A 20,872-nucleotide genomic window follows, 5' to 3' on the forward strand; every position below is an offset into this window, starting at 1 on the left:
AATACAATATTCAAATATAGCATCTATGCATTAAAAGAAAGCTAACATACCTATTTTGCCCATATTTGGGCAAGAGCCAAAACGGGTTTGAAAATAAAAGGGGTAAAATTAAAATTGAATTTCAAAAATATATTTTCCAAGGTTATATGAGTCTACAAGAGAAAATTCATGCGAAAATGTATTAAAATCAAGGTCCAAAGCAAAGAAAAATTCTTTTTAAACTCTACGAGTAAAAATCCCAATTCTCCTATTTGAAATCATGATTTAAAGGTGTTTTTAAGATAAAGTCAAGGGAACATAGCAGGATTATGAGTTAAGAAGTTACACATACAAAACTGAACATTGAAACCCTCAAAAAATGCTTTCCTAAAGCTTGGAAGTCTAAAAATAGAGGAAACTCGAGAAAAAAAGAGGTTATATATAGAGGTTGTTTCTTAAGTGGCTAAGTGGTTGCTTAAGCGACTACTACTAAAGCAGTGCTAGGCCACTAAAGCCACTATCACTTAGAAGAAAGCTTCTTTTTTTTCTTTTTTGCTGGTTGTTGGTAAATGTATGTAACGATAATGAACAATATAATATCAAAATTATGATTTCAGTTTGTTGGTAATCTTCTTCTTTATATTTTTGTATTTTTGCACTGCCAACTTTTAAAAAAAAATTGCTCAATCAATGAATATAACTATGGACTGCCTTGATAAAATATACGAAGAGTTAAAAGTGATTGCTGATAAATGTAGATCATATATATAGTATATTGTAGACAAGGTGTGTGATCTATGCTTGACCAGCTTATTTTATAGGAACTATCCAAAATCTTGGACTCTGTCAATCCTCGACCATACAAAGTAGTCGACCATAGACAATATGAATCGAAGGACTATTAGTAGAATGTTTTTTAAAAGAAGTTTAAACAAGTCACGTGATCGAAGGGGTATATGGATGGGTAGTGATTGAATAAACAACCTAGTTCAAACATACTTGAACTTTGAGGGTCCATCAATTTGTATAGTCTATCGTAGACCCGCTGAATTGATGGTGTCACAAACTAAAACAGGGTTGGCCGTGACAGGCATCCCATGTCCGCCGATGACTGGGGACCACCCCTTTTGCCTAGCCATACAAAACACACATAAGCAAATGAAAACGGATGAGTTTCAAATATATAACAAGATGGATTAAAAAGTAACTCAAAAGGTCTAAGAATTTCAACAACCAACCCAGTCCACAGTAATCCACAAAGCCTCTATATTAGAAAATCAACCTGCATTAGTAGATGCCTCCAACCTTGACAATGACAATGTGAAGTCTTTAATTCTAATTTATGGAAGTAAAACCGATGAAATGATCAAGTCTTCCAGAGAATGAAAGCTCACCATTTTACCGAAAATGACTGACGAATCGAGCCAATCTACCTAACACTACACAGGGGTAAAGAAAGTGTCTTCGAATCCTACATTATGAAATAATATAGGTCCTAAGACGGTTAGCAGATGAGCTCTAGCATGTAACTCAGAGATAAGGTATAAAGTAATTCCATGAACAAGACAGTTCAAAATCAACCAAAATACAGTGCACACGATCATATGCATATACATATATATATCAAATGCTAGAATAGAAAACAAGGCCTAGCATGCACTTTAAAACTATCAACCTGGATTATGTAGCTTAACCGTCATAATAGTACCCACCCGTGGGCTATATGGACCCCATCTCTCATCCCCTAGTCGGGCCCCAATGCGTGTAGCCGCACGAATCGGAGAATAATCATAACATATATGTACGGGAGACTCGAACCTCCCAATCATATACTAAGGGTGACTTGAACACCTAATTATTAACAAGGGTGACTCAAATACCTGGTCATTTAGACCCCCACATCGACAAATGTGGTTTCCAATATTAGTCATCTTGAACCTCCACCTTCATAGATTTTCTACAAAATCCTCGTTGAGCCTATTTTAAAACATTTACACACATTCCCAATCTTCAAGCAAGGAGTCATTCATTAAGTCAGTATCAAGTGGTATCATCTACCGACTATATCTTGCAAGCACATGTCACTTTTCCAAATCAACCAACTTGCCAATGGGATTCTAACCTAATTAGCCAATAAGACTCCAAAGTTCCACGTAGGAACCAAACCACGTAACCAAGTGGGACTGTAACCCCCTCAGCCAAAAGAAATCCAAAGTCCCAAGTAAGAATCAAATCATCTAGCCAAGAGAGACTCTATCCCCTCGGCCAATAGGACCCCAAAGTTTTTAATTCAAAATTGATCCATGGCTATCAAGGCCCTTTTTAAGAAAAAATTTATGTTCCATTACTCTTGTATACCATGTAAGGTTTTAAAAGTACTTTCAATATGCATAAACCCATGTTCAAAACCAATTTCATAAGATTGGGTTGAGGTTATTGCTGACTCCAAACCATTAACCCATCAAATTTAGGAAAACTCATATTTCCCATTCTAATTAACACACTCATGCATTTAATTAGTTTCAAAACCACCATTTAAAACATAAACAATGCATATGTAAACATGAAACATCACTTAGACAACAATCATTCAAAACCCTCAACCCAAGTTCCTTAGCCAACATAAAAACCACATAAATACCAAATTAAAACACATGCCTTAATTAAATAAATTTTTGAGGAAGAGATACATGCCTAAAAGTACCACAATTATGGAGATAATTCACCTTTGGAAGCTCTAGGTGACCAAATCCTTGAAAACCCTAATGCTCTTACTTGAGTGAATTTATGAGAAGAGAGAAGTTATTTTGGTGTGTTATGGATGGGAATGGGTTCCCAATAAGGTTTTAAAGTCATGGGTCATAATTGGGGAAAAGAAAAATATCCAAAATGCCCTTAATCAAATTATCTTGTAATTATCTTTACTTTTGGTTTACTGCTCTCACTTTTTAATAATGCCAAAAGAAGAAATACTGAGTTCATATAATAGGGACTGGGTACTAGGTACCAGGTAATTTGAGTTGCAGATTTGAAGGGATGTATATGATATGCTGAATATTGATAAAAGAGGGAAAGCATTTTGGCAGGGGGAAGTTGTGAAGTGCAAGGGAAGTGTGAAAATGCACTAAATGAAGGTCCATGATGACAAGGGGAAGAAATCATAAGTTTTTGCTGCAAATAACAATAAGGGACAAGGTCCCTATGTTGCATGGTGAAGGAGAAAGCATGATGATAGGGGAAATATTTATCTTCGGGTGGTAATCATCACACTGATTAAATGTGATGGATGTACATTGATGCTCAAATCAGTATGGTTGGTTTGTCATCATCAAAAAGAGGAGAAATTGTTATATGTAGTTTTGATGATGAGCAGCTAACTACAAGGGACCAGGTTCCTGAATGTGCAAGGTACAGTACAGCTGGCACGCATTGTCTGTACAATTTTTTCCTTTTGTGTAACAAACTTGTAGGTGCTATTTTGTACTGATTAAGACAGTCAATCCAATGAGCCTTTATCCCTAATCATCACTAAGCTATAAAAGGAAAGATATGTTTCTTCATCAAATGGATTTTTTGCACAATTCTAAATAGTGAAGAGAGGCAGCAAAAACTCCATTTCAAGATTGCTCAAGAATTATTCATATTCTTATATTTGTAGTATGCTTAAAGAGTGAGTGAGTATTCTTGAGTGCTGATTTGTAAATGAACCACTCATGCTATAAGAGTAATGTTTTCATTTGTTGAGAGAGGTGAATAGGTAGAGTTACCTAAGTGGATACTAATTAGAGTTAATCAGTGTATAGGGTTCTTGGTAGAGTTACCAAGATGAGCTTGTCATAGAGTTATTATAAGCGAAAGAAGCCTGGAGGTAGGCTAAAATCTAGACTGTAATTAGGAGGTTGATTATAGTGGATTTCTTTGGTACTTGTGAGGGCAAGCCATGAATTTTTCCTTTTGGGATTTCTACGTAAAAATCTTATGTTTTTACTCTTCCTGTATTGTCTCTTACTTCCTTGTTATTTTCATGTACTTTGCCTATAATTGATTTTGAGGGACCTGGTCCCTCACTGTGTGGTGCAACCCTCATGGTTTCAGCAATTGGTATCAGAGCCTGATTACTCTACAAGGTTCACACTAGAGTATCTTAGTTAGCATAGCTGCTCCACCTAATCTAGAAGAAGGTCAATCTACTACTAGACCACCAAGATTTAATGGGCAGAATTTTAGGTGGTAGAAACCCAGGATGTTTGACTTTATTATAGCTGAAGATAGTGAACTGATGGATATAATCCTTAATGGTCCTCATGTTACGGTAAGAGAATTCAAAGAAGGAAATGTTACAAGAATGCTAGTAAAAAGCAGGAGAGAATATGATGATGAATATAGAAGAAAGATTAAAAAAATCTACAAGGCCAAAAAATTGGCAGTTTGTGGTATAGGGCCTGATGAATATAATGGGATCTCATCTTGTGAAAATGCCAAAGAGATCTAGGATTGTTTAAGGATTGCACATGAAGGTACTATAGATGTAAAGGATTCTAAAGTAGACATACTGACTACTCAGTATAAAACCTTCACCATGAAAGAAGGAGAAACAATCTAAGAAATGTATACTAGGTTCACTTATATCACAAATGAGCTTCACGACTTAGGAGAAGTGATTCCATTATATAAGAAAGTGAGAAAGATTCTTAGTGTTCTTTCCAAGTCCTGGGAAAGCAAAGTAGATGCTATAACTGAGGCAAGGAACCTCAAGACCCTCACTGTGGATGAACTCATTGGTAATCTAAAGACCTATGAGCTCAAAAAACAACAAAAGTTGGAGAAGAAGAAAGTAAAAAGAGAAAAATATCTGGTTTTGGAGGCCTTAAAACATGATTCAAGTGAAGAAGGTACTGATGTTGTCTATTTGACAAGTAGGATTGTTAGATCCATGAAGATGAGTGGTCAGTTCCAAAAAGAGGCAAACAGCAAAAAAGGCAAAGCAGTACTGAGGTATGTCACAAATGTGAAAGTCCTAAGCATTTTATTAAGGACTATCCATTGCACAAATAGGATTACCAGGGGTACCTCACGACTGGAGATGACAAGGGAAAGAATAGGGACCAAGTCCCTAAAAATTTAAGAAGGAAGGTAGCAGTTGAGTATGTTGTCAAGTAAGCTTTTGCAGCATGGGGAGACTCTTCCAGTGATTTAGATAAAGACAAGAAGATTGGAGATGTTTCCATGCTAGCAGTGGAAGATAGTTCGATTATCTATGATTCCTTATTTGCATTCATGACAAACACAGACGATGAAAATAAAAATGAGGTAACTCTTTCTGATATTAAGGAGAATCTAGATAATTATATTTCTAGGAAGATAAAAATGCTTGCAAGTGTATTGATAGAATGTGTATGTGAGCTAACTATTGAAAAGAATGCGTTAAAAGAAAAAGTAGAGAATCAAGATCTTGAGTTGATTGCTTTAGATTTACAAAAATTTGAAAATCTCATTTTGATGACTAATCTGAAGAAGGCAAATGAGGTAGATGAAAAGGGAAAGAGAAAATCTTCAAAGCTTTAAATTGATCTTGAAGAGAAATTGAAGGATTCTCAAAAATACCTTATGCCTGCACTCCACAAAAATAAAGAGTTAGAAAGGAATCTGGTCCGTCTCAACAAATCTCTTAAATGGACTACTTCTTCACAAATCCTTTCTAATATAATTAGTCAAGGTGTTAATGATGGCAAAAGACTGGGCTTTTAAGAAGAATTCCAACCTACTGGGTGACAAGGAAAGACAACCAATGGTGCTAGAAATAAGGCCTTCAATCCTATGTGTTGTGAAAAGGATGGGCACACTAAGAAAAGATGTCAGAGCTGTATAACAGTTAGAATGAATGATTTCAGACATGTTCAGCAGGAGAATGCACTGTATAAAGGTTTTAAGTCACTGAAAAGGGCAAAAAGGAAGCTATCACTGCCTAGATGGGCTAAGAAGAATGTGGTCACACCACTATCCTCCTACTCCTCCTACTAAGAACTCAAAACTTAAGTGGATTCCTAAAACCAACTTATGATCATGATTTCAGGCATGGGGAAGGGGATTTTAGTCAGGAATAGCTCATTGATTGAAAGGGTTCAAAGTTTAATGATGAAAGGTATGACTATGTTCTCTCTCTCAAGACACTTCAAGATAGAGGTATCTCATTTTGAAATAGATGACCTCAAGGGACCTGGTCCCTAGAAAATTATCTCAGAGGAAGAAAATTTACTAGCATGAATAACATGTGGATCCGTGTCACTCCTAAAAATGGCTATGTTTAGGAAGAAGGTATCCATGATAAAGTATGTGCAGTATAATCTAACTCGGTTTCATACCTTTACAGGTATACACCCATGGGAATAGCTTGGAAAGGAAACAAATAAAGCTAACACAAGAGACTTTTCAAATAAAAGGGGAGGGACCTGGTCCTATCTCTTGGGTTAGTACCTACAAGATGCTCAAGTAATCACAAAAAGCTATCTGAAAAGCCATGTATTTTTCTAACCTGGCAATTCCTTTGCAAAACGAAAAGTCACACTTATCAGGTTCAGACATGTCAGTTCAAAAGAAACATCTTTTAATGACACTGGCCACTCTTAAAATTGCTAATTCAGACCATCTTGTCAGTGTTCTTCAACCAATCCAATTCATCTTCCTAAAATTAAAATCATCCCTAAACTAAACCAGTTCATCTCTATTTCTCAAAATCAGATGGATGATAGTACTACTTCATCAAATTCTGTAAGAAATCCAGAAACCATAATCGAGTCAGTCTCCATTGAACCCTCCTTAACCTTGGAGGTTTATGCTCGATAAATTATGTTAGAAAATTTAAACCAAGTGTTTAAGTCATCAATAGAATAAGAAATTTCTTAACCTGAAAACTCAAATTTCCTGTGTCAATTGAAAAATCCCAAAAAACTGAATTCTCTGAAACACAACAAGCACCGAAATCTCTTACACCCTCATACTCAAAACACTATTTTTGCTCAGCTGTTTGGTGAAGAAATTCTAGTGAAAAGAGTTGATCTTTGCTCCAGTGAGAACTGGATAACTGAGAACTTGCTTTTGCTTGCTTATGACGCCAAAGAAAGACCTTTTGATGGAGTGGAACGGGAAGTCTGTGACAATGATAAAGTAAATTGAGGGAAAGAAATGTTGTTACCTCTAAATAAGGAGAATAAGTAAGATAAAGAGGAAGTGCCTCTGAGATAGATTGTGAAAAAACTCAGGGAAATTAGAAAAAACAAGAATGAAAATACTAAAGTTGTGGAGGTTGATAGAGGATAGAATTTGAAATTAAGGAATGTTGTTGCTATCAAAGAAGGAAGAAAGGATGAACCTATAGCTGAGAGGACTAGATCCTCCATGCCAAAGTCTGGGAGCCCTGCTGTAAACAGAAAGAAGCACATAGTTATGAAAATAAAGAAGGCTCTGAGGGACCTGGTCCCAAGAAGAGAAAGACACAGATGTATGAGGAAAAAAAAGCTAAGTAGCAAGCCCAAAAGAAAGAAGAAGGAAGAGAAAAATAAAGAAATGTCTAGAGAAAGAAGGATCAGAAATTTGAGAACACAGAAAGTTCTGTCAGGAAGAGTTTTTGATCCTAGAATTTATGAGAAGCCTAGAAGGTGGAGTTGGTGGAATATGTCAAGCATCAATGATGGTTACATCTATTTGAGAAAACAGCACCAATGGTTTTTGAAAATAAGGTAAGGGAATTTTATTACACCATGGATTTCTCAGAAGATGTGCTAAGATTGAAGGCCTAAATGCAAGGTAAGTTTATCAATATGGATGAAGATTCATTGGGCAAGATCTTGGATGTACCTATAATAGGTGTAAGGACAGTTGTGAACCAGAAACCTCAACTGAGTTTATGATCAATGCATAAAAGGTAGGAGGGACTTCCATATATGTAGTGAAGAAGAAATTCCTGATAAGTGAATATCAGCTAGTATTTGAATTCATTAACAAGGCCTTATTACCAAGATCTGAAGGATGAACAATTGCCTTGGGTGTTGACCTATTTTTGATTAAAAGCTGGAGAAAGATTGAATTGATAAGTCTCTTCCTCTAATGATAAAGCATATGGATAAAGTGGTGTATGAAAAGAAAGGCAAACATAGAATGCCATGTTGATATCTACTGAACAAGATGTTTAAAATTATGGTGTGGATGGAACTAAGGGAACACCTAGAACAGCCAAGCAAATGATCAGCCTAAAAAATCTTGTGGAGAATGAATACATAGAGGGAAAAGCTGGATCTGTATCTCAAGTATCTGAGTTACTAGTCGTTCAAGAAAGGTTGGGAAAGAAAGTGGATAAGTTAAGGATCAAGTTGGCTGCTAAAGATGCTAAAATAGAGCACCTGAATCAAAGGTTGTCCTCTGGGTGCCACTGATGAATTTGCAGCTGAAAATGCAAAACTCCAGGCAAGAGTGGTTGAACTGACTAATAAAGTTCAAGAAATGAATGCTAAAGTGAAGGATCTCACCAAATAGCTGTTGGATGCTCACGATGCTGGAAATTCAAGAATGGAGATGTTGCTTAAGTATTTCTCCCCCAACCTGCCTATACCTAAGTCCTATTATCCCAGTTCTCTAAATTAATCAAGTGTCAATTTCATATCTTACTCCTTGTATTGGCTTTTAAAGATAGTTATTTTTGTATTAGTTTGGTATGATTATACTGGTACAAATATCTATCTATGAATGAACGAATTTTTCTTATAAACTTCATTTGTTTTCTTTACCTTAAGTTGTTCTTCAAGTTAGTGTTTCCCCAGTGACCATGTGTTAATTAGCCTATACTTATCTTTACTCTTGGTTTACTGTTCTCACTTTTCAATGATGCCAAAAGGAGGATTGTTGAGTTCATATAATAGGGACCAGGTACCAAGTACCATGTAATTTGAGTTGCAAATTTGAAAGGATCTATATGATGTGTTGAATGTTGATAAAAGAAGGAAAGTATTTTGGCAGGGAGAAGTTGTGAAGTGTAAAGGAAGTGTGCAAATGCACTAAATGAAGGTCCATGATGACAGGGGGAAGAAATTAGAAGTTTTTGCTACAAATGACAACAAGGGACTAGGTCCCTGTGTTTCATGGTGAAAGAGGAAGTATGGTGATAGGGGGAACATTCATCTTTAGGTGGTAATCACACTGATTAAATTTGATGAATGTGCATTGATGCTCAAAACTATATGGTTGGTTAGTCATCATCAAAAAGGGGAAAAATTGTTATATGTAGTTTTAATAATGAGCAGCTAACTGCAATAGACTAGGTTCCTGGATGTGCACGGTACAATACAACTAGCACACATTATCGTCACAGTTTTGTCCTTTTGTGTAACAAACTTGCAGGTGCTATTTTGTACTGATTAGGATGGTTGTTCCAATGAGCCTTCAGCCCTAATCATCACTCATCTATAAAAGGAAAGAGATGTTTCTCCATCGAATGGGTTTTATGCATAATTCTAAAGAGTGAAGAGAGAAAACAAAAACTCTATTTCAAGATTGCTCAAGCATTGCTCATGTTCTTATCTTCGTAGTATGCTTAAAGAGTGAGTGAGTATTCTTGAGTGCTGATTTGAAAATGAAGTACTCATGCTATAAGAGTAGTGTTTTCATTTGTTGAGAGAGGTGCTTAGGTAGAGTCACCTAAGTGGATGTTGATTAGAGTTAATCTGTGTATACGGTCCTTGATAAAGTTACCAAGATCAGCTTGTAGTAAAGCTATTGCAGGTGAAAGAAGCCTATAGGTATGCTGAAATCTAGACTGTAATCAGGAGGTTGATTATAGTGGATTTCTTTGGTGCTTGTGAGGACAAGCCGTGGTTTTTTCCTTCCGGAGTTTCCACGTAAAAATCTTGTGTTTTTACTTTTCCTGCACTATCTTTTATTTTTTGGTTATTTTCGTGTACTTTGCCCTTAATTGATTTTGAGGACCTGGTTCCTCACTAGGTACCAACAGTGCATTTAACACCAACTCTAGCTTTACTGATTTTTCAACAGAATCTACACCCCTAAAAATAATTTTATCATTATCAATTCATAGACCACAAGTCTATTAACAGAAACAGGTCAATGCTCAAATGAAAAAGCCAAAATAACTAAGAATCATCCCACCATTAAATAATTCAGTACACAAAAATACCAAAACTGAATCAAATTTTTTAGAAAAATATTCAAAATCCAACAGCATGATCAATGAACAAAAAATTCCATACTAGGGCGCACTACAAAACGGATTACAAATAAAAAACGCCAAAATGAATATAGAAATAATCGAAACTTGATTTTAACTTACCTTAGAACAAAAAATGAAACCCTTTGCCGCTGGAGAAGAAAACGAAGCAAAAATAAAGTTTGGGAGGTTTCTCTTGAGAGTAGCGAGAAGACAAGTTGAGGAGGAGAGTGAGAAGGTATTTAGTTTAATATTGAAAGAAATGAAGAGAGTTAGATGTAGTTTATTTAATTTCCCAAGTTTTGAAAATATTGAAAAGGTCTATTGGCCCACATAAGGATCCCACTTTTTTCACTTTTTGGACTTTAATCCTGAAAATTAAATGGAAAAAAAATTTAGTGATTATTTGACAAAATAAATTTTAAAAGTGGCATCTATGTCAATTCTTCTCTTGTTAGTGAGGATTTAACTCCCCATGTTGTGAAGCCCCTCTCTCCCCTCCCCCCCCCCACCCCCACCCCCCCAATTTTATCTTTCCTTACCCCTAATTATATTTTTAGAAAAAATCAATATTGAAGAAAAATAAATGGCTTGAGATATTAAGTACAACACAAATGGAGTCTCAAAGGGCAATCCAAGGAGAAGTTCATGGGCTTTCTGTTTAAGAGATGAGCAGGGAGATCTGATGTATGCAGTAGGAGCAGCTATCGATGATGTTACTAGTATATAAACAGAAGCAATTGCTATTTGGAATGCAGCTAAACATTGCAACAATTCAAGGCGAAGTAAAGTTATCATACAAACTGATTCATATGTGATGAAACAGATTCTAAACAAGGAATAGAAAATACCATGGCAAATAGAGGATATTACAAGGAAAATATGAAAATTGATTGAAAGCAAGCAAGTACAAATACACCATACATACAGAGAAGGGAATCAGCTAGCAGACTTCCTAGCCAATATAGCAGTCGAGCATAATCAGTTCACATACACAGCTTTTCATCAAATGCCTAGCATAGCTAGAAAGATTTTAAATAGTGATAAGTCTCAGATATCTTATCTTAGGTTAACAGCTAAGCATTAGACTACAGACTGGATAGGCTGATATATTATTGTTGTACAAGATGAAGAACAACCAAAAACAGATACTACTTAGCCTATGTCATCAGCCATCAAAAAGGTCTCTCAGTAATTCAGGGGTCCATGGTCAGATTAGCACAACATGCAGCTTAGGTTTATGGCATCATCAAAGATCCAGTGGGTCCAAGTATCCATTTATTTTCCTCCCTTCAAGATCTAATTCAAAAGGAAGATTAATATTGAGCAGGACATATAATCTCAGCAAGGAAGATCTGGTAAGCTTACCTGGAATGATGTCGAGGACTAAGCGGACTAGATCCTATTTTGAGCACCAAAAACCACACCTCAATACCGGAGATCTCAACTGTGGATGGAAAATGAAGATGAAATAAAGGTGCTAAGCAAGAACATCAATCAATTCATGTTAAGAAGAAGAGGTGACTTACTTTTAAAGATGGATTTGTTACCAGATCTTTCCAACGAACCAAGGAACAGCATTCACCACCCAAAGAAATAGAAGCTTGAGCGGCTGATTGAAGAAGAATGCCATGAGGAAGAATGAAAAAGGTCAAGAGGCGGAGAGTACTGAATTGAGCTTCTTAGCTCATTTAGAAAACCCTACTTTTATTTATATGTTTTTGTCCTGAGCCGGTCTTATGGACCCTACTTCTTGATTTTCTTTTCTCTTGTGCGAATTTTGAGATGGGTTAGTCCATTCTTATTTTTTTTTCTTATTTGATTATTAATAAAATACAAATTAAACCAAAAAAAAAAAAAATGGCTTGAGATATTAAAGCTCAATATTGTGAGCATAACCATGTGCTATAAGAAAAAAATACTCCAAATTGTAAACCTAAGCTTTTGGTTCTTTTATGCAATATATGTATGTACATGAAAATTCAAATTTGTACAAGTTCATCAAATCTTATTCCATTTTTCTTTTTTGGAATTAATGGTGCCTTTGTTCCTTCCATAAACAACTAGTTCAGGAACCCGTATATGACATAGAAATAAATAAATTTTTCATACAAGGGATGAAAGATAACTAATTCTAGGATTAATTTTAGAATGAGCTTATCCCATGTTTTGTTAGAATAGATGCATGAGATAACTCATTCCGAAATTGTAGTGCTATTTTTATCCCACCTTGAAAGTGGGAAAAAATTTCAGATTAGCTAATCCTGATTTCAACCAAACGATCCCTTAGGGTATTTATGCCTTGAAGAAAAACGAAACCAAAATCTTCTACATTTATTACGAAGTTACAATTAATATTTTAAAAAGTTCATTATTTTCTCATGTAGTCATGACATTAGATGGAATTACACATACTATCTTATTTCCCGATTTTATATTACTTCTATTTTTTTTACTTCGATTATCATATTATGCGTCGTTGTTATCATTCTCTTCTACATTACTATATTTTCCTTTACGTAGTTAATTTTATCATGTATTGGCTGAATCGGGATCAAACAAAAATAGCTTCATTGTGGATAAAATCATACACAGTATCCTCCCAAATCCACCTATGGATTATAATAGATTATGTTGTTGTATAGTCATGACATTATGAATTTTTAGGTTCTTAGTTAAATGATGGAAAAAACATTATTTGATATCTTAGAACTTTAAATAAACTATTTAAAGCTTATTATCTATCGATATTATTTTTTATAACAAACAATCAAGATAATGTATTAAAATAAATGACTAATATTTATCAACTTAAAATAACCACCTCCAAATTATAGGAGCTTTGATTCTTTGGGAACAAATCCTGATTCATCAAAAGTCTTGATGACTTAATTTTCTTTGTTCAAGTAGGAGCAGCGTCGAGACAAAATGATATTCCCTCCGTTTCATAAGAAATGAATTGTTGAATTTTGACACATAAATTAAGGAAAAAACATTAAAGACATAAATTTAACACAACTTTTCATTTTTACCCCTAGAAAGGAAAAAACTGACCTTGTAATACCTTTTCAAAAGTTAATTGGTTGTCAAATCATAAGAGTAAATTTGGAAAAAAAATTCAATGATTCACTTATTTTGAAATACCAATAAATACCCAACAATTCACTTATTCTGAAACGGAGGGACTTCCCTTTCCTAAATAAGTTAGTGGTTTCACACCCCTTAAGAAACTACTAATTCCTATAAAATAAAAAGTATTTTTACTAAATTACTTGATGCCTGTTGCGGATGGCATGTGAACAAAGTTACCTGTTACTTGTTCACGGTTATCAAAAAAACAGAAAATAGTTTCTTGATTATGAAAAACTCTCTTTGCTTAAAGAATACTAAAATTGGAATAACATCACTAGTGTCTTTTTAATTATCTGGAACACCACTTTTTAATTATCGAACATTAACATAAGACAACAATATCAAACCAACGAGAATATTTTCAACATTAGAGAGTTATATTAGTTTAGAAAACCTCAAATTATATGCACAAAAATGGCCTAAGTTGTTCAATGATCCAAACCAAGTATGGTTTATGTGAAACAGAAAGAATTTGTTTTAGGTTCTAAGAAGACTTTGCATCAGGCCAAAAAAAGAGTACTTACAAGCCAAGAACATAAAGCATAATTGCATTTTGCGCGTGCATGCGGTTCTCAGCTTGGGGGAATACAATGGAGTTTGGTGCTTCAATCACGCCATCTGTGACTTCCACTCCTCTTTCTGCCGGCAAACAGTGCATAAAATATGCGTTTTTTCCAGCTAGTTTCATCAATTCTTCATCCACCTGCAGAGGAATCATGTCACACATATTTCAGTACAACAACAATATATGCATCTCAAGCAACATTCGAATTTATTTTGATAAGTTCGGGCACAATTCAAGTTTGCGTAGTATAAAGTAATTGATTGAGATTATCATTTGCTTTATGATTCTTCAAAAGTTGTACATCAGCATTAGAGAGGGTCGCATTAGCCACAGAAAATGGAGTTAACTAAAACAAACATCTGGAATTAGCCATAATTGCAAATCTAAATCACTATGAAGTATGCCCAAATTCAAAGAACTAGGATTCAGTGTATATCCTTCAAGGAATATAAAAGTCTAAAATCGTGTGCACAGAATTGTTGTGCAAGCAGAACCTATGCAGTGAGCATCTTCCCAGAGTTCCAGAAAGTTCGGATAATTGCCAGTAGATTCAAGCAGAGTCTCTGTGTCACAAATTTCCAGTTAAATACGACAGAACCCCATCATTCCTAGAAACCAGGATCCTCGTGAACCAGAAAAGTTAAATAGAGGACCGCTTGGAGATGTTTATCCGCGTGAGATATTTTCATAATCCTCAATAAAGTTAACCATGTTACAATAGCTTGATAGCCATAGCAAGACACATTTTTAGGTTGAAATGGAAATTTTATTGATAATTAAAGCCATTTCTCATGCTCTTACCTGGAATCCTTGAAATACTTGACGGCGATGTGCAGCTTCTTCCTTTTGTCCCATGCTAGCCCAGACATCTGAATAGACAACATCAGCGTTTTTAACAGCTTCCTTTGGGTCATTAGTTATCTCGATTTTGCTGACTCCAGCCTGTCGTGCTTTCTCAACTGTTTCCTGATCAGGTTCAAAACCTTTGGGGCAGGCACAAACAAAGTGGAATGGAATAACGGAAGCCAGAAGCAGCCACGAATGCACTATGTTATTTCCATCTCCAACATAGACAACCTGAAATTTGCAGCCACCACTAGATTATTTAAATCTAGTTACCAATATAACCCAGACATGTTTGAGGTAATTTAAAAGAAATCTGACATGTTTTGAGGTGTTCTAACTTCCACATCCACCCCCTCAAGTTTGGATGTTCAATGAATCATTTTTGTTGGTGTAAGAAGAACAATATTGATAATATAGATCACTTTTTGGATTTGATTTGCTCATTCTGTTCAGCTTAGAAGTGCAAGTGAACCATAAAGGAGCTTAATACTTTGATTGAGATGTACTCTTTTTGCATCTCCTGGATGCACATAAATAACATGTAATTATTTCATCAGGAAAACTAACAAAAGAGCTAACCTTAGTTCCTTCCAGCTGGCCGACATGCTCAATTATTGTAAGGGCATCAGCCATTATTTGACAAGGATGGTTATAGTCTGTCAGGCCATTGATTATAGGCACAGTAGCATATTTAGCTAGATCAAGAATGTCCTGCAAAAGAAAGAAATACAATGGATACCAATATTTGATTGGCAGTGAGAATGAAAAAAAAGGGGGATTTTCCGACACTCAGTGGACAGATAATTCAGCCCACGTTTCTATTTACATAATGCCTAAACAATATTAGACATGAACGGCTAAACGCTCAGTTAATTTGCATGGAAAAACACAGCAACATCATCAAGCTGTCATCATTTGTAAGATATACTAGTATATTAGTAATAAAGCTAGTGTCAAATTTGAGCAATCATTGATGGTTTGCGTCATTGTAAACCTAGAGAAAAAGGAACAATGAAAAGAAAAGACAGTTTGATGTCTGTGGAGCCAAATGTCAACAGGGGTTTATATCAGACCCCTGCTCCTCCTCAGTAGCCCCAGGGAAAAAGAAGAAAAGATTTGTTTCAACTATTATACGGAGTCACCAAGAGCGGTTTTAATCGAAGATGCAAAAATGTGGACTGGGGCTACTATAATACTAAAACTTATAAAAATGTGATGCAATGTTTCTTACAATCCTTAATTCTTACGAAGCACCAGAGAAAAGTCATAACAAAAAACTCACCAGCATACCTGATGAGCAAAAACTCTAGCCATAATGATATCATTATAGCGAGAAAGAACACGAGCAACATCACGAGTTTCTTCCCGCTTACCCATTTGTATGTCATTTGGTCCCAAATAGATCGCATGGCCTCCAAGCAAGTAAAACCCTGTCTCAAAAGAAACTCGCGTCCTCATGGAAGGCTTAGCAAAAATCATAGCCATAGTTTTACCCGAGAATGGAAGATATGTCCTCTCTCCTGATTTTAGCAACTCTTTAACCTCTCTGGCTCGATCCAAGATGTTCAATATAGTGGCTTTATCGAAATCACTAATGTGCAGAAAGCCCTTCTGGTGGTTGGTAGTTGCTGGAATAGAAAAACATGTTAAAAATATCCATCGTCAACAGTCTATGATAAGAAAAAGCACTTAACACATGATTGAGCATGTTCAGATGATATCTACCCATCATAGATCCAAGACAAGGTTTAAACCAGCATCAAACATGCTCTTTTGACACATTTACAGGTTTACTCTGAGTAGCTTTATGAAAAATTTTCTTAGCATTCAAGTTCTTAAAAATTGGAGAAAATTACATGTTATTTCTCCAATTCATATGTTATTCACAAGTTATCCTTGTCAAAACAATCAGTTCTATTTTTTTCAAACAAGGACAGATAACTCTTACGAAACTGGCCATTCAACGACATTTACAATAGACAATTCAAATGCCCATGTAGAAAAACATGTTTTTTCTTAACCAAATCAGTAATGACAAATTTTAAGATGCTCACTCCACAACTGGTAATAGTTAAAAATAGAATATGCCAACAATTTTAAACAACACATGACCTGGTTATTGAAGATTATTTGAACTCTCCCATACTTGAAAAACTATTAATATCGAAAAGGTGAAAAAGCAAACGAAGTACTTGGATAACTCGTCTAGAAGCTAGGATTCTATCCATCACCCAATGCATTTTGTTTAGAATTTAGATGGATAACTCCTCAAGTACTTGGCTTCCACAAGATCTAAACAAACTAGACTCTGTAGGATGATTTATGTCATGTAAATCAATGCAAGACCCCTAGACCCTACTATTGAAAGAGAAAAAGCCTAAAATAGTCCCTTATCTTTGGGTTGAAACTTAAAGTCATCCTTGTTCTAGCAAATGGATCATTAATAGTCCCTAATGTTTGTAACATTAGTGCACTTTTGATCCTCCCACAAACTTCCTAGTTCCTCCTATTTTTAAAATTGTTTTTGTCCACAATTTAGTGTATGGATTATGGAATGTTCAGTCCTCATCTTCTTGTGCTATTCGGTCCAAACATTATTGTAGCTAAACCAAGAACCCATCTTTACTGTAGGACTATATTCTTTGCATTTCTCAAGTATTATATTGATTCAGAAAGTAATAACTTGAATGTAGAAGACAAGTTCCAAATCTCAATGCATAAAAATGAATAAATTTAAAGTGATGTAACAAGATATCAACCCTAACATTTTGAACTGGAAAGAGACATAGACATAAATTAGCCATATTGAACGAGCTCCTAGTAGCTCCTAATCTTAACCATTTCACAGACAGTATTGGTGTTCGTTTGATCGTGAGTAACTTTACATTCCCTTATTTATAGGAAAAACGAATATTTGAATCCAATCTGATTAGTAGTTAAATTTAGAAGAAGTCATATATTAGGGAGGAAAAATAAAATAAAATGTTGCCATGCTTATTCAAGTTGTTACACATATACTTAGCTTCTTCATTTTTTTCTCCATGTGAAAAAAGTAATGTATGATATGTTTCCTACTTCTAATAACTGAAGATGAAAAGGGCACCAATACTGTAAACACGGAGGACTATTAAAAGGCATAATACATAAGCATGCCCTTTTACGTGGCCTCAACTGACATCTGTACTCTCCAAATTTGGATGTGCATACGTAGGCAGTTAAACTAGTATAAAGTTGGATAAGTAGACACACACATCCTACATGGCAATCTCACACGAACTGCCTCGTAGGACGTTTTTCACTTGTTCAACTTTATACAAGTGTAAGTGTCTATTTGTGCACACCCAAAGTTGAAGGGCATAAATGCCAACAGAGACCAAGTTAAAGTGCACATTTATGTATTATGCCTTGATTTGAAAAACACTTTTGAGTAACAATTAGTGTTTGACCAAGCTTTAAAAGTAGCTTTTCTCTAAAAGTACAAAAGTAACTTTCTCAAAAGTACTTCTGAAGAAAGCCTACTATTTTTTTAAGCTTATGTTTCCACTAGGCACACTTATTTTCTCCCAAAAGCTTGGCCAAACAACTACAACAACAACAACATACCCAGTGTATTCCCACTTAAGGGGGTCTGGGGAGGGTAGAGTGTACGCAGACCATACCACTACCTTAGGAAAAGTAAAGAGGCTGTTTCCGATAGACCCCCAGCTTAGGACCGATAACAATATAACAAACACAAAAGATAAGTGCATATACTAGTATGGTACGCAAGACAAACTAACAGTATAACAAACACAAAAAAAAATAAGTGCATATAAACTAGTACGGTAAGACAAATAAACTAACACTGCTAGCCACACACAAGAAACTCCAGACACAGAGGAGTGCACCCCTACTATTACCGACGCACTCCCACCCCCTAACCCTCTACCCTAATCCGCATCCTCCACACCCTTCCTATCAAGGGTCATGTCCTCCGTTAGCTGTAACTGCTCCATATCATGCCTAATCACCTCCCTCCAATATTTTTTCGGTCTACCTCTACCCCGCCTAAAACCATCCATAGCCAGTGTCTCACACCTCCGCACAGAGGCATCAGAACCCCTCCTCATCACGTGCCCGAACCAACATAACCTCACTTCTCGCATCTTGTCCTCCACCGAGGCAACTCCCACCTTCTCCCGAATAATCTCACTCCTTATCCTATCTTTCCTGGTATGCCCATACATCCATCGCAACATTCTCATCTCCGCCACCTTCAACTTTTGGATGTGGGAGTTCTTAACTGGCCAGCACTCCGCTCCATACAATATAGCCGGTCGAACTACCACTCTGTAGAACTTACCTTTATGCTTCGAGGGCACCTTCTTATCACATAGAACTCCCAAAGCGAGCCTTCATTTCAACCATACTGCCCCAATACGATGCGTGACATCCTCGTCAATCTCACCATTGCCCTGAATCATAGACCCCAGATACTTGAAACTCTCCCTCTTCTGAATGGCTTGAGAGTCCAGCTTCACAACCATTCCATCCTCCTGCGACCCATCACTGAACTGACATTCCAAGTACTCCGTCTTGGTTCTACTTAACCGAAATCCTTTAGACTCAAGCGTCTATCTCCAAATCTCCAACTTATCATTAACTCCACCCCGAGTCTCGTCAATCAATACCACATCATCTGCGAATAACATACACGAAGGCACCTCCCCTTGAATATGTCGCGTCAAAACATCCATCACCAAGGCAAATAAAAACGGGCTAAGAGTCGATCCCTGGTGCAACCCTTCAAGACCGGAAAGTGCTCACTTTTTTATATAAGAATTTTTGGCCTCCGTAAGCTTGAAAAACTATTTTTTTTAGCTTATGTTTCCACTAGGCACGCTTGTTTTCTCCCAGAAGCTTGGCCAAACAACTCACTTTTTATATAAGCATTTTTGGCTTCCCGTAAGCTTGATCAAACAAGCTACTATATTTAAGTTCCAAAGAAAAGAATCGAGGTTCTTACAAACAAATTAAACAAGGAAACTAGAAATTCTAGAAGCAAATTCTGTGCCTTTTCATTAATAGCAACACTTTCTTTGTCACAGCCAATTCTAGCCTGTAGTTTCTTTGTCATAGTGTTCAGATGATGTTTGTGATCTCAAATAGATAGTTTATAGTATTAATATGTCGGTATATTGCTTCCTTTATTATCTAGCGGTGCATTACCCCATTTTGTTGTTTATTTTTATGTTTTTTGCTTGTTATACCGTTATATGTCTTGAGCCGGGGGTCTATCGGAAACCGACTCTCTACTTCATATGAGGTAGTGGTATGAATAGCATACACTTCACCCTCCTTAGACCCCACTTTATGGGAATACACTGTGTATGTTATCGTAGTCAATTGTGGCAGCTGGGATTGTCACCTTCAATCATAGAATTTTGCTTAGTACTTAGATATTATTAATGCAAAAGTTTTCCATATTACTGAAACGGAATGTTGTGCGTATTACAACACATTTCAAGCATAAACAAACATTGCATTACAAAAATCAATCAAATTAACAACTCCAAAGCAAACCAAAACAAAGAGAATGAAATAATAAAATTAGAGTTTAAGTTTTGTGCATTGTCATTGTACAAAATATTCAACACTATCACCTAAACTTGACATGCTATTGCAGGTTACCAATTTTTTACATAAAAATTGAAAAGGAAAAAATTGGTAACCTGCAGTTGCAAGCCAAGTTTACTTATAATACTGTCTACACTAATGGTGCACAAAACTTAAACTAATAAAATTAAGAGAAAAATGTAGCGGACCTTTTGCAGTGAGGGAGGAAGAAGGTGTTGTTGAAGAGGTGGATTGGCATGAGACACGTGTACGAATAACCGGAAATGTGACCGGAGAAGGTACAATTACACCGGAAAAGTGTGACGTTAGCATTCCGGAGGAGAATGAGAGAGTTTCCGGTGACCGGAGAGAAGATAATTGAGAAGAAATGGCGGCCATTGTTATTGGTGTTTGGATGGTAATGCAGAGGAACAAGGAAGAGACTGAAATTTGGCTATGTGGAAAGAGAGTTGTTTGGATTCGTTAATTTAACGGAAAAGGCTTAAAAATATGCTAACTATTTGAAATAGGTTAAAAATATC

General features: G+C 35.9%; 1 protein-coding gene across 2 annotated transcripts; it reads right to left on the reverse strand.

Annotated features, from left to right (window-relative positions):
• Positions 1-774: 774 nt before the first annotated feature.
• LOC107848903 (ornithine transcarbamylase, chloroplastic) lies at positions 775-20,818 on the reverse strand. Of its 2 annotated transcripts, none has more exons than XM_047401186.1 (8): positions 20,540-20,818; positions 16,026-16,363; positions 15,315-15,446; positions 14,691-14,966; positions 13,849-14,027; positions 11,722-11,804; positions 11,561-11,639; positions 775-1,450 (listed from the first exon to the last, which is right to left on the reverse strand). In XM_047401186.1, exons 1-6 carry the CDS (start codon positions 20,727-20,729, stop codon positions 11,774-11,776), a joined length of 1,146 nt encoding a protein of 381 aa, XP_047257142.1. In that variant the 5' UTR covers positions 20,730-20,818; the 3' UTR covers positions 775-1,450; positions 11,561-11,639; positions 11,722-11,773. The 2 variants fall into 2 exon arrangements, with proteins under 2 accessions (XP_047257142.1, XP_047257141.1); XM_047401185.1 differs by lacking the exon at positions 775-1,450 and adding an exon at positions 11,062-11,491.
• Between the last annotated feature and the right edge of the window lie 54 nt (positions 20,819-20,872).

The sequence above is a fragment of the Capsicum annuum genome, chromosome 12 (assembly GCF_002878395.1).
Source record: "Capsicum annuum cultivar UCD-10X-F1 chromosome 12, UCD10Xv1.1, whole genome shotgun sequence".
Lineage (NCBI taxonomy): Eukaryota > Viridiplantae > Streptophyta > Magnoliopsida > Solanales > Solanaceae > Capsicum > Capsicum annuum.